Here is a 15,351-nt window from a genome sequence, read left to right as displayed (position 1 = left end):
TTTATTTTTAAGATACTTCCTCTTTCTTAGTGACGATTATTTATTAAGGAACCAGTATCTAGTGGATGACATCATCAGTTATTTGAATAAGTTGATAGGACAAACTAAATAACTTGTGTTTTTACAAGGAATATGTGAATATAATTTTACTAAGGATTAAACTAAGCATTTTGTTTTTAGGGATGTTAATTCCGCATAGAGACATTTGCAGTTTGATAAATTAAATAGTTTTTTCCGATCTAGAAAATATCATGGAAATCATGATCCATGGCAAGCATTAAATACAGCAAAATCGCATGAAAATTGCAAGCACGGAAAACGAACTGATTGAGTCTGTACATGAGGGATAATGAAAAGTGCAATATCATTTTTACAAAGTCGCAAAAGCAGCACGGGTATGTGATAATTTTTTTAATATTCATCCACTTGACGACACAAGTATTTTTCTGCAGGTATTAGTAAGTTATTGTTAGTTATTAAATTGAATGTGCACATCATTTTGTGTGTATGATAATTCTTATTCTAACACGACCCGCATTTTTCCCTATTGAACATAGAAGAGCGGAAGTGTGTGTTATAATGCTATAAAGTCACTGTTTGACGTTCTATATTTACACATGTGACGTAATCATTATACACATGACGTAGCCACTGAAATGTGATGCGTAGACAATAAGTACGGACACAAATCAGGCGCAATTTGGCTTAATATCAGGTACGGCAGCATTTTTTTGTTGATATCGTGTTAGAATCGAAATAATATATCCAAATCGGTGATTTTATTGCTTGATAACATCACTGTTTGTCATTCGGATGCGCATCATTATATCACTCGGGCTACGCCCTCGTGATATACTTCCCCGCATCAAAACTCCAAACAGTGATGTTATTGAGCAATAAAATCACATTTTGGGATATATTAGTTCTTAATAAAATTTCTGTTGAAAATATATTTCTATTGTTTTGAAACCTTGAGCAATTGAGACAAGGAAGGAACTATTTTTATATCATTCGGTCCTTTTCCTATTGTTATTATTTTAATGTCGTCCTAGGATACCATTTCCTTGAGACGATGAATTTCATGACCTGAGAGTTGAAAACTTGTAGAAACAGTTTATTTTTGTCTAGTTCACTGGCGCACAAATTGTTCAATATGAGCTTTTGTGATCACAAGTTGTCCCCGGCCTATAGTCCTTCAGTGCATCTGTCGTCATCTTTTTTTAAGCGACTTCTCATTTCTCCACTAGGTCGAATTTGTTAAAAATGTTCTAAGATGGTTCTAGAATTAAGCACTGTAGAGAAATATAAATGTCCATAGCATAGATATATAGCATACACCATAACATTCTGTTCATCTGAAAACTATATAAATCATGGCCCAGGGGATCAAAATTGTGCTCGCTATCTTTTAACTTGGTTTATAATAACTTGGATAGAGACATATATGTAAGTCTTCTAATTAAAAAATTAGGCATGTAGCATTTCCTAGCAAATTACTACAAATATTTCTGAAATAATGAATGCAGTTGGGGTATATAATGTTACACCAAATGTGAAATAATTACTTGCTCTGGCATTTAAGAATTGTGATCTTTGCTAGAAATGTATTTCATGTGAGCTATCTAGGGCCATCATGGCACTCTTTTATTCAGTATCCTTCATTTTCGTAGCCTTTATATTTGTTTCAAATTTTTGTATTAACCTTTTGTTATTTTGCATTAATGTATGAATTAATAACGTAATAGTTATTTATTTGCTTTTGTCTTTTGTCAAATTATTGATTACATTTGATTAAAAAGCTTCGTCATCATTGCTTATGAGCTATTTTGAATGTGTTGATACAGTGTCAATCGTATTTATCTCTATGTTAAATGCATTTTATTATTTATATTGCTTTTCCCATTATACCTTACATTAAATTAATAGGGTTCTATATAAAAAAAAAACTTGAGATCTAGTTTGTTTTGAATATTGCATCCACGCCTCATAAGTGAAGGTATAATTAGAAATTAATGGTGTATTAATATGCTGAACAGCATATGAAACAGCATAAAACAAATTTTAAACTATGTAATCTTATTTCTTCAGTAATTGGAACGCGTGGTTGTGTATATTTGTTAAGAAGTAGAAATCAAGATTTGGTACAACCAGTAAAGAAAGCAGTCGGGTATGTCTATTATTAATATTATTTAATTTATCTTTATTTATTTATTTATTTATTTTGCCTGAAATGCGATTGATTGGAAAAGAAAATGCTTTTGAATATATAATATTTTTGCGCGCATTATTTTAAGACGAATTCCTATTGTTTACACATAAAGATTTTATTTCAATTGTTATGATAGCTTACTTATACTATTCTCGGGTAAAGATGCGACTATTAGATGCTGTTTCACGTACGAGGTCACCTTACGATCCTTGGCCACTAGGCCACCGTTTCATGTTTCTCGTTTATAATGTACCTATGTTTGTTGTAAATAACTTTCTGTTCTCATGTTTTAAACAGATGTTTCCGATTCACCACATTTAAATATTTTGTATTCTTCTACTGTGAAAAGTTATCAGAAATAAAAAATTTAAACATTCTGTTCTTCTGAGCATACCATTATCTCTTTATTATTGTTGATTTTTACAATTAAGTTTTTTTTTCAATTTATTTAATAAAAACATAAAAGAAGTGACACTTTACATGATTAAAAAATGAAGTGTTAACATGCTTAGATTAAATAAATGTAAAGTAGTTTTAAGTCTAGACTATTTGATAAAGGGACCATGTTGCTATGGTTTATATATGTCTGCTTTCAGAAGAAGTGATCGTGAGTTTATATAATTTTCAGTTGCCTGATTCGACAATCTGGCTTGAAGTTTAGATAATGTTTCATTCGATTGCCTTAAAGAGGTGCACCCCGTTGTAAACTTTAGTGTTGTTTTAATTTTTCTGATCCTTTCTGATTTCAATACTTTAAACTGGCGCGAGGGGTGTGAGGGGCGTTGCATCTTTTCAATATCCCTCCTGTACAGATTCAGTAAAACCTAGTCTGCTATTTTCATGTTATTTTGTTAACGTTGTTGCTTCCCAGGGATCACACTTTATCCAGATTTTTAAATAAATTATATAGTGGCATGGCTATCGGTTTAGGTGTCGATCTGATTATCTAAGTATCACTAGTCGCGTGTTCACAAACCCTGAAAGGGGCAAGCCGTTGTATCCTTCAACGAAATACTTTACACTTTTTGTTGGTACTGGTTGGTTCAAGATACGAATTCGAGGCCTCTCCTCACTACACGATCGAACTGAAATAAATTCTTTATTAGCTTAACTTAATTGGTCTATTACATGTACTTCAATAGCTACATTTCGGAGATTTCGAATTACTATTTTGTAAAAGCTGCATTTCATAAATACGTAGAAATAGTTTACCGTCGGTCTAAAACCAAGCACTTTACTGTTGTATTAACCTTTAAAGTTATGCTTACGCCAATGAAATTGAAAAAAGGTAAAAAGCATCCTTTATATAAAATTTATGTCTGATATATTGTAATCAAGGATGAAACATACAGTAAAGGAAAGTGTTACGTGTTATAAAATTATTATGTATGTAATTATTGTTCTTAAACAATTTCCAAACATCCAAGACTCTGTTAAATATGTACAGAAAATGTTTATTTATCATGCAACTACTATGGTAACTGCCCGATAACACTTGCCTGATAATTATTTTTGATATCAGGTCAGTAACCTGATATCAAAAATAAGCCCCGCCCACTTTAACGGACTTTTTTCAATTGCTTATATTCTCATTTTCATCAGCATGTGAATTCTACAATGTAATTTCATACCCTTACAAGTCTTGAATCAAGGTGCGATATTTATTTATTTATTATTTCGATTTCAATTACGAATAAATTAGATAGCGAATAGTTTAAGCACCAACTAAATGAAGTGACGTCATAATTTATATTGCAAATGACATCATCGATGTTCACGTCATACTATACATGTAATCATAACAAACAGGCTAGACGATTTTCTTTGAGAACTTGTAAATGTTTACTTTATTTCGCCGGATTATTATTTAATAAGTGAAGAAATTGTTTCGTTTAAAAAATAAAACGCATGGTTGCGTAGCTTGTGTTTGATTGCCGATTTGATTTCTTTGATTGAAATTATCGTGAACTTTTGAATTTGACAATTCAAGACAAAAATTGCAGTAAAGTTTAGTTTATGTGATTCTAAGTGGATTTTCGGATCGATGTTTAAATTAAAGGTAAGAATTTTATCGTATTAGGCCTACATTCTTTTGTATCTTTTATCCGAGTCGAAAGAAAAAATGGCCGCCATTTACAAATTCTAAGTTTCAGGGGCGGAGGAATTTGTTTTCAAGAATTATTTCTTTGAACAAAAATCCCCCTTTTTAACGAAATTCGCTATTTAAAAGTAGATTATTTTGTTATTTTGACAGTTATTTTGTGTTACATGATAAATGGCAAGCCTCGCCCTTTCTAGCCCATATCAGCCTCGCCTGATAAAATTGATATCAAAAGACAGTAGCATGTTATTCTCTATATACATTATAACTAAACGTTAATATGATTGCATTTATTTCTATTGAAAACAAAACCGTGATAACCTCCCTTTATTTACATGAAATATATGTACAAGTAATGCTTTTTGAAACTTACAATATTGATAAATCTTAATTTCAGCATCAGATTTATGATATAAAACTAAAAAAAAAATGCGTTATAGGATCTTTAATGTTGATATTATATATTTAGAATGACGTCGGTAAGGATAAAAGATCTTGGGGGTGCGACTATGCGTGCAATTGACGTTGGTGGATTTATTACATCCAATTTTATGGAAGAACTAGGAAAGGAGAAGCAAATCTTTGATAAAGTTCCTTATTTCAAATTCCGGAAAGATGATTTAATGTTGTGTACATATCCAAAAACAGGTATATTCATCCTTCAATAATGCGAACGAAGATCAAAAAGAGAAAAAAAAACAATCCTATCCATCCATCATTTTGAATACTAAGAACGAAAATAAACTATATTTTTACATTTATTTTTTAACAAAATGCGCTATTAGTGTTTGAATATTCTTAATTTGTTAAGTAACACATTCCTGCACTTTAAAGTACATTTTAGCTGCGTCACGACAAAACCAACGTAATGCGTTTGCGACCAGCACGGATCCAGACCAGCCTGCGCTACCGCGCAGTCTGATCAGATTCCATGCTGTACGCTATCAGTTTCTTTACTTGTTATAGGTTTTGTAACCGAACAGCATGGATCCTGATGAGACTGCGCGAATGCGCAGACTGGTCTGGATCCATGCTGGTTGCAAACACACTATGTTGGTTTTGTCGTGACGCGGCTCATTTAATTACTCGAATCATCATGATTATGTTCAATACAACGCATTATTTTATAGGCACAAACTGGATATATGAAATACTTATGATGATTTTAAAGAAGAGCACTGAACCAATAAAAGACTTCAAGGATGACCTAATGCTTGATTGCCAGTCGGCTGAATTAATTGATATACAACCGTCACCTAGAGTTGTAAACTGTCACCATCCTTGTCGGTATGTATTCACCTGGTTATACGTATGTCATTCATGCTTTTATCTCATTTTTATGCAAACAAAAGCTTTCCAATATGCCCTGATAAATCTTATTAATGGCCCTTATGAAAATTGCTGATAAGAATTCCAGAAAATGATATGCTTTGGATATACTTTAAAAAAAAATATATGTTTTATTTTTGTTACATTCCACGATATATTTTGAGATATCTTCTGAAAAGCACAAAGTAAATGAAATAAAAAGTTCAAATCTGCAGAGGGGTGTGATTTGACTTATCGGAATTTAGAATAAATCCGGACGTTTGTTTTTTTAAACCTTCGACTGCATTGTCATCAATATGATAAGAGCCGTTAGATATTTGTCTAGATAAACAAATAGAACAGGTGTTCTATATTATTTTAACTTTACATAGATTTTGTCAACCATTCATAATTGCAGTGCACTGTAGTTTCAATTTATAACGTTAACAATTCTTTAGTCACATATTATGGTGTTGATTATAGAACACCGCTTAAGCAGATGGTTTTGATAATGTGAAACGTTTCACCTTTCACCAGTGTTGACCTTTTCTCTGATATGTCGTTGCTCTCAAAGGATCTTCCCGCCTTCTTCCAAATTACAATTATCAATATTCTATTCGATCCTTCCAATATGAGTTATTAGACAATGTTTTCGGTTAGCTTAACATGTAATTCTGATATGGTAAGGTAACGGTTAATAGAAATACTTCACCCATCGTCGGTCAAATTTACCTTATATCCTGCTCAAATGTCTAGGAAAATTAGGTTTACACCATTTATTAGAAAATAAATTCAATGTGACTTTATCGCGTGCCCTGTAGGACACAAGCAAGTGCATTTTTGCCCGAGTCAGGTATGCTTTATGTCATCGAAGGGCGGCATATCAAAATCGCACCGTTCGCCGGTCTGTCCTTGCGCCCCAATTTACACAACATTCCTGTTCAGATACATTGAAGAATTTTTAAATGAAACACATGTAAACGGCATCATAATGATGCGTGTCGTGTAAGACCCATGTTCTTTCCTCAAAGGTCAAGGTCACACTTAAGGTTTGAAGGTTCACAATCTTACAATTAGAGGTAAAGGTACACACATTTGTGTAACTTTGTCATGCATTAAGGGATTTAATAAATGCTTACAACATCAAGACGACATGTCGCGTAAAAAACGCACGTCCCTACCCTCAAGGTTAAGGTCACACTTAAAGTTTATAGGTGCCCATTTTCACAAGAAGAGTTTGACAGTACACCTTTTTTATTCAGACCATCACGTTGTTATTCATTGTAGGATTTTAAAATAACTTGGCACGAATGTCTACCACAACAAGATGGTGTGTTGCGTGTCACTACCTTAAAGGTCAAGGTCATATTTAGAGGTTGACCGTAACACATTCGTGTCCGGACTGTTACGGTTAAAACGAAGGAGCTCATTTTCACAAGAAGAGTTTGAAAATACACCTTTTTGTTTGGACTTCACTTTGTAATGCATTGAAGGATTTTAAAATAACTTTGCACAAATGTCTACCACATCAAGATGGTGTTCAGTGTCTAAGACTCATGTCCTTACCTAAACGGTTGAGGTCACACTTACAGTTTGAAGGTTCACATTCTCACAATAAGGGATAAAAGATCCGGACTGTAACTATGTCATGCATTGAATGATATTAGAATGATTTAACTTTAATGTTTACCATATCAAAACGACGTGTCTCATTTAATACCCATGTCTGTATTCCAGGGTCAATGTCACACTTGTGGTTTGAAGGTACTTATTCTCGCAAGAAAGTTTGGAAGTATTTTTCGAACTATCACTTTGTAATTTATTAAAGGATTTTAAAATAATTAAGAATAAATGTCAAACATAATGAATCAGCAAGGTTATTGCAGTTACCTACCATTGAAGGACATGAAAGATAAGCAGATAAAGACGATACTGTGTTGTCGTAACCCAAAAGACACTGCTGTGTCCTACTATAACCATATGAAGGGGTTTAAATCGTACGAATATGATGGCAAATGGAAAGATTGGCTCCCCGTGTATCTGCAAGGAAAATGTAAGTAGTGTGAAAGTGGCATTACGACTTTTTAGGAATGTTTTATATGCAATAAGGCGAATATAAAATGTAGTTTGGGAAGTTTTACTTGTCACTTTGCACTTTGTAGATATACGCAGTTTCAATTTTCTTATTCGATCCTTTAAATCAAGTTTGATATGGAGGCACTGTCATATAACTGAACCAAATAGAAAAATCTTCGAATTGATAGTGAGAATGTGAACCTTTTTTGTTTACCGTTTGGTCTATATGACGTCACATTGGGAAAGGTCAGGTAAACGCAATGTTAAAAAAGTCAAGAATAAAAACACCTTGTGCATTGTCATGCTGCAATCAAATGTTAGTCAAACCTGTTTCGATTTTTTAATCTTAAAATTTTGCTTGAGCTTTTGGAAAAAAATGGTATTTTTACTGCTTTTCCTTTGGACACAAAAAACCTCATTGTCGGTGTCGTAAAATGTGAAGAATATTACAATTCTTTCTTGAAACCTTAACATACATTTCACTTTGAAATTAATAATCTTTTGTCGCACTTTGTTGCCTATATTCTGTTTTAAATCGAGTGTTGGAACTCTAAAGAGTTACCAATATTTTTCACTAGTGGCATATTTTGCGAAAAATCATGCATAATATTGTAATTTGGAATCTATTTTTGCAGTATTTTCAAATTACTTATATAGAAGCCATAATAATTGTATGATTCTTTAACTCTAGAAACTATTTACGGGTGAATTTTCTAGAAACAATGAATAACAAAACGGTATACACACTCAATGGAAAATAATAAAGACATATCATTATATACTAGTACCTTTATAATTATGAGAAGTAATATGTTAAAAATGAACATTTATTTGACATTGTCGACTTTATTTTACAGTAGAGTACGGGAAATACACAGATTATCTAAAAGAATGGGAAAAAGAAATACAAAATGGCGTTGGATATCCTCTTCATATCATGTTTTACGAGGACATGAAAATCGTATGTTTACATTTCATTAAAATAAAAGTTTTAGAATAAGACACGGACGTGTAAGAGGAATAAGAAGCTACATGGGAAAATATACACAGTGAAATATGCGTTATATCATTTACAGTCGTATTATGTGAATCATTCATCGGCCAAAAAATTCCTTTGTATGGAATGAAAATACACGATAGAAACTACAGACTATGTTAAAATATACAGTCAAACTTGCATGCGACCACGTGTATTAAGCGTCTTTTGTCTTATGCAACCACTGTATATATATTTATATATATGAGCCTCGTCATGACAAAACCAACATAATGGGTTTGCGACCAGCATGGATCCAGACCAGTATCTGCGTATCTGCGCAGTCTGATCAGGATCCATACTGTTCGCTATCAGTTTATTTACTTGTTATAGGGTCTGTAAGCGAACAGCATGGATCCTAATTAGGCTGTGGGGATGCGCAGGCTTTTGTTGTAAACGCAGTATGTTGGTTTTGTCGTGACGCGGTTCATATATTATAGATAGAGAGCATAAATAGCAGCCCCAAAACTAGCGTTACTGTTACTCAAGTAAATCAAAAGTATGTTGGTTTTTAAAACTGGCTGAATGTATGCACAGGATAGAGGAATGAAAGAAAATGATTGAAAATATGATTGACAGCTTTTCAATCCATAACAATTCTTTACGACAAATTCAAGTTCTTATTAATATGCTAATTTTTGCCAGCAAAGTAATTCATGGGGTCACACCACAGGAAATAACTAAAAACGGACGTCAAATGAGATAATTTATGGTATTCTGTTAATATTGACGTTTTAGTATCTTATAAGATACCGTCAAGTTTTGATTACCCTCAAGAGTTATTTCCCTTGCTACAATAAATTTATTTGAATATATTCATATTAGATATATTCATCTTAAAATACTAATGAGCCGTGCAGGCGAACTTAAATAATCTTTAAAATAATGAAGAATAATTTGCATTTTTCATATTTTCATATTTATATCCGGTTCAGGGTACTATTTTAGGTATATTTCCTTATTTTTGTTTGTTTATATTTGTATATTGAATATTTATATATGTACATACAGAACGGTACTGAAGAAATTGAAAAGCTTTTGAAATTTCTTGGTGTTGAAATAGACGCAAACTTAAAGAATAATATTTTACAACAGTGCGACTTTGATAGTATGGTGGAAAGGAAGAAAATCCCTCCTGGAGCAATAGAAATGTTTATGAAGTCAGATTTCAGATTGTTTAGGAAAGGTTTGATTCAAATTTGATTATTCATAGATTTGATTTTCTTTTTTTTCTTGAATGGCATCTGTTGATAACGGCAGCGTCCCGGTGCCAATTTAACATGTTCTATAAAAAAGATAACTCCTACGTAGGATATAAAAAAACCTAATTAGGAGTTTATATCTCCTTGGTAGGACTTTTAAACTCCTACGTAGGACTTTTACACTCCTTCGTAGGACTTTATAACTCCTACGTAGGACTTTGTATGTCATACGTAGGACTTAAAAACTCCTACGTAGGAGATAAAAAAGCCTTATTAGGAGTTAATAACTCCTACGTAGGACTTTATAACTCTTACATAGGACTTTAAAACTCCTAATTAGGTTTTTTATCTCCTACGTAGGAGTTATTAAGTCCTACGTAGGAGTTATAAAGTCCTACGTAGGAGTTATCTTTTTTTTATAGAACATGTTAAATTGGCACCAGGACGCTTCCGTATATATAGTTGATGATAAGGTAATCTACTTATCATGTTTTTTTTTTATATTTTCTAGTACTTTTAACAATAACTTCGAAAATTCCATCTGAATATAATTTTTCCTTAAAATATTGCTCTTGTTATTTGTTAATTAAGATTAACTTTAATCAAGATAATTGAATAATTATAAACTCACCATCGTTGAAGGCTTGATTTCTTTTTCTAAACATGTGCTTTTTATAATATAATGACTAATAAACTGAATAAAAACAACTATCACTATCATTGTCCAACAATATTGTCTTCTGGTTCGATTCCTACCCAACACTATGTTATGTAGATACACTTTTTTATTTACCTGCAAAAAAATTTTTTAAATCGGTTTATTACATCCGGTTTTAGGATACATTCATTGAAGTAGTTTTTTTAAACTGTATTTTATGCTCCCCGAAGGGTGAGCATATAGTCGCCGTTTTGTCCGTCTGTTCGTCCGTCCGTCCGCTTTACTTGTCCGGGACATGACTCTGGAACAAAAAGAGATATCAAAAAATGAAATTTTGAAGATAGGATAGATCTCATTGGGTCAATGAACAGTGCATAAAAACCGTTACTCTGTCTTGTCTTATTTTTGAGTTGTTGCCTTTTTTAATTAATACTTTTAACTTTGCCCGGGACATAACTCTAAAAGTATAAGAGATATCAACATGAAACCCTGCAGGTAGATATATCTCATTGAGTAGAAGTGCGGTGTAAAAAAAAACATAACTCTGTCTTGCCTACTTTTAGTGTTATTGCCCTTTGTTCATTTTTACATTTGAACTTTGTCCGGTACATAACTCTTAAGACTTTCAACATGACACTTTGTAGGTAGATACATCTTATTAAATAGAACAGTAACTCTACCTCGCTTAATTTTGAAATTATTGCCCTTTGTTCATTTTTACGCTTTGAACATTTTCCAGGGCATAGTTCTGAAAGTATAATAGATAAAAACAAGACACTTTATAAGTAGACAGATCTCATTGAGTAGATGTGCAATGCAAAAGAACCATAACTCTGCCATGCCTTATTATGGAGTTAATGCCCTTGTTCATTTTTACATTTTGAACTTTGTCCAAAATCTGTTCGGGAGCATCACCAGGTTGAACCGGCTCTCTTTATTGTTACATTATCTTTAATAAAAGTACAGTGTGTGTATAATACAAATCAATGAATCGACTAGCCGAGTTAACTACAAGTGTAGTTAATACTAGACATACCGGTGGTTTTAAGAGAATGGCAATTTTAAGGGTAAAATAAAAAGAAGAAATAAAAGTGGCTGAACCAAGATTCGAACATCCGAGGATACGTCTATATTTTTGAAATGAAAAAAAAAAGACCTTAGTTCATACAATTTTCATACAATAAATAGTTCTTACGTTAGTTTGTCATTTTTGCAGGGCAAGTTGGTGACTGGAAGAACTGGTTTACAGTCGCCCAGAATGAAATGTTTGATGAGATATGGGAGAAAGAGATGGGTGGATCATGTTTTTCAAAGTTTATATACACTGATCCAAGATGTTAAGAAATGCAAATATATTATAAAATTGTACAGATGCACGATAGTGTGTACTACATAATTGTATATTTTCTTATATCATAGTTTGGACACCTTTTCATTAAAGATGTGTTGAAAAAAATCACCTATATATGCATATTGCGTTAAAGAGATTCCCTTTAAAGTTTTTTTACATGAATGAACAAAAAAAACAACTGTTGGAGTTTAATATTTCATTTCATGTACGTGTGGACCTATAACTTGTGTACCAAATTTCAGATGTTTCCCTCACTCCATTTTAAAAGAATGGGTAGTTATTGTGAAAAACGACCCGAAATTGAACATCGGGCCCGAAATTGAACATCAGGCTCGAAATTGAACATCGGGCTCGAAATTGAACATCGGGCTCGAAATTGAACATCGGGCTCGTAATTAAACATCGGGCCCGAAATTGAACATCGGGCTCGAAATTGAACATCGGGCTCGAAATTGAACATCAAGCTCGAAATTGAACATAGGGCTCGAAATTGAACATCGTGCTTAGAATAGCACACCAATACGATTTTTATACTTATTTCTGATGTCATTTGTACATATTTCTATCTCAAGGCATTAGTTGAACTATCCAAGTATTCTTGTTTCAAACTGGAGACACAGCAAAAGTTAGGTAATGGAGAGTCTTCACAATAGCAATTTATTCCATATGTAAAATTACTAGGCTATTTTCTATATGTGCGTGCGTGCGTGCGCGCGTGCGCGTGTGTGTGTGGTTGTATTAAGTTAAAAAATTAGGTTGATATAACATAAACTAATACAGGAAAGACACGAAAGTCTTCAATATAATAAGCAATATCCTGTAGGTCTCTTATAGAGACATGTTTAGAAATAATCAAAAATAAATAAACAAAGCAATAATAATAATTTTCGTCAAATGTTCGTATAATTAATTCATTTGATTGGAACCATAATTAAAGTTACGAAAATATCACATAGTAAAAATGTTTTAAAAGTTTTCTCAAAAAGCAGAATGCATAGGTTATAAGCATGTAGCATCATCTTGGGTCTTTGACATATTGAATCTTGCTCATAGGGTCACTTGGAACTAAATACATATTTATTTTCAAAAGTTTTTATATGAGAATATCCAAATTATATGTCACAAATGTTTTTATTTAAAAGTATGTATCGTGCAGAATGAATAAAAATATTTTGTTAAATGTCAGATTTTTCATGTTTGCCGATAGAAATTATAGATAGCAACATGGACCGCTTGTGTAAGGAACTTATCCGGATCCAAAGATTAAATACTGACTATGATTCCACATGGCATTAATAACGAGGTATTTATTAATAAATGCGTTACATAAATATTAAAAGGTTTATCCATTATCTTCTTTTTATCGCCATTGTCAATTAGACATCTATATTACTATATTGTAAATCCATTTTTTATTCATGTACCAGTTTTATTTAAAACATAAATATTTGAGCCGCGTCACGACAAAACCAACATAATGGGTTTGCGACCAGCGTGAATCCAGACCAGCCTGTGCATCCGCTGTTCATGATGTTCGCTACTTGGAATAGGGTTTGTAAGCGAACAGCATGGATCTTGATCAGACTGCGCCGATGCGCAGGCTGGTCATGATCCATGCTGATCGCAAACGCACTATGTTGGTTTTGTCATGACGCGGATCATGCTCTGCCCGAAACGTCTGTAAGAATGTTTGTGTTTATATGGCTTGTTTGTATATGATTTATTAGTCCCCTACCGGTTTACCGGAGGGGACTTTAGGTTTACCCTCCGTCCGTCTGTCCGTCTGTCTGTCCGCCCGTCAGTCCGTCCGTCTGTGCGTCCGTCAGTCCGTCCGTCCACAAAACTGGATCCCGCGATATCGCAAAAAGTACTGAAAATATTTTAATGAAACTTGATATATGGATGGATGGCAGTATGGAGATTATGCACGTCTTTTTCTTTTCTTCCCATGTTTAAAATTCTGGTTGCTATGGCAACAAATAGACTGAAAATATGGCATATTTTACACATAACCTGGATCCCGCGATAACGCAAAAAGTACTGAAAATATTTTTATGAAACATGACATATTGGTAGATGGCAGTATGGAAATTATGCATACTCTTTTCTTATCTTCCTGTATTGAAAATTCTGGTTGCTATGGCAACAAATTGACTTAATATCAAGATTTCTGATTCTAGTTTTTAAGTTTTTTCACTATAAGTTCTTTATTTCTTAAGGTAATTTTTCAAACTGTAAATATAAGTTGCTAGTCATCAACCATATCATATGTGACAAAGTTTACAACTCTAACACAAAATTTATCAGAATTACCTCCCTTGAACTTAAAATTTTCATGAAAAAAACATTGTTTTTTTTAATAACTTCTTTTCTTTTGATGGTATCTACTTCATATAAATGTTTCTTATTATCACTCAACATTTGTGAGTGTTCAATACTCTAGCAAGACTATTTCCAGAATTATGCCCCTTTTGAACTTACTCCAACTTCTTCAATCATGATAGGATTTTCTTCAAACTCCCACATCATAATAATATGACAAGGTTTATAAATCTAGCATCCATATTTCCAGAATTATGTCCTCCTTGAACTTTTAATTTTTCCTATTCGTTCTTTTAACTTTCATTTATTTCAAATTCAAAATAAACATTCAATATTCATACCTTCATTACTAATTGTTCTTTGTTACACTCACTTCATGTATGACATTGTTATCTCCTTTTTTTTAAATTTTGCTTTTAAAAATGTTATATTTTGATAACAGGGATGTTTAAAAAATAACTTTAGAGTGTCCTTCAGTCTGTCTGTCTGTCTGTCTGTCTGTACATAAAAACTGTTCACTGTGATCACTTTTAAAGAACTTTTTCAATAATTTTACTTAAAATAGAAACATAAGTGAATGGCCCTTCAGAATGTTGCGTTGGCTCTTACCAGTAGGAGACTTATGGATTGCTTGCAATAGTATGATAAATGCTTGTTGATATTTGAAATATTCATTCATTGATAAACTTTAAGAGCAAATGCCGTATCCATAAAATCTTACCGAAAGGTTAAACCCCTGCATAACATGTAACCAAGTGCTATTGTTGTTTTCAAGAAAGAAAACTCTGTCGGCCTTGTTTGAATTTACGCAATTATGTACATATGTCCCTTTGACCAAATTTGCTATCTGTTCATCATCACTTGAGGTCATTCTTTGTGTTGGTCATATTGACATGTATACTTAGAAATTATTATTGAAATATTAAGGTTATTGGTATGTTTTATTTATTTGTTCTTAAAAACTCTTATGTGAATTAAATGAAGACTTATTTTAATTAATACCGTTGTGTATTTGATCAAAGAAATTTTAATAAATTAGTAATATTCTTGAGTGTTAGAATTCAGGATGGCAGCATACTTCCTTCTCT

General features: G+C 32.6%; 1 protein-coding gene across 1 annotated transcript; it reads left to right on the top strand.

Annotated features, from left to right (window-relative positions):
• The first annotated feature begins 1,801 nt into the window (after positions 1-1,801).
• Positions 1,802-12,664, top strand: LOC132742891 (sulfotransferase 1B1-like). Its single transcript, XM_060731393.1, has 7 exons — positions 1,802-2,167; positions 4,780-4,958; positions 5,441-5,597; positions 7,505-7,671; positions 8,552-8,655; positions 9,742-9,916; positions 11,807-12,664. The coding sequence occupies exons 1-7, from the start codon at positions 2,040-2,042 to the stop codon at positions 11,929-11,931; spliced, it is 1,035 nt and encodes a 344-aa protein (XP_060587376.1). The 5' UTR covers positions 1,802-2,039; the 3' UTR covers positions 11,932-12,664.
• The last annotated feature ends 2,687 nt before the right edge of the window (positions 12,665-15,351 follow it).

This window comes from Ruditapes philippinarum, unplaced genomic scaffold, assembly GCF_026571515.1.
Source record: "Ruditapes philippinarum isolate M1 unplaced genomic scaffold, ASM2657151v2 ctg1300_1_1_1_1, whole genome shotgun sequence".
NCBI lineage: Eukaryota > Metazoa > Mollusca > Bivalvia > Venerida > Veneridae > Ruditapes > Ruditapes philippinarum.
The sequence above is the reverse complement of the archived record's forward strand: the minus strand, read 5'-3'. Positions and strand labels throughout refer to the sequence as shown.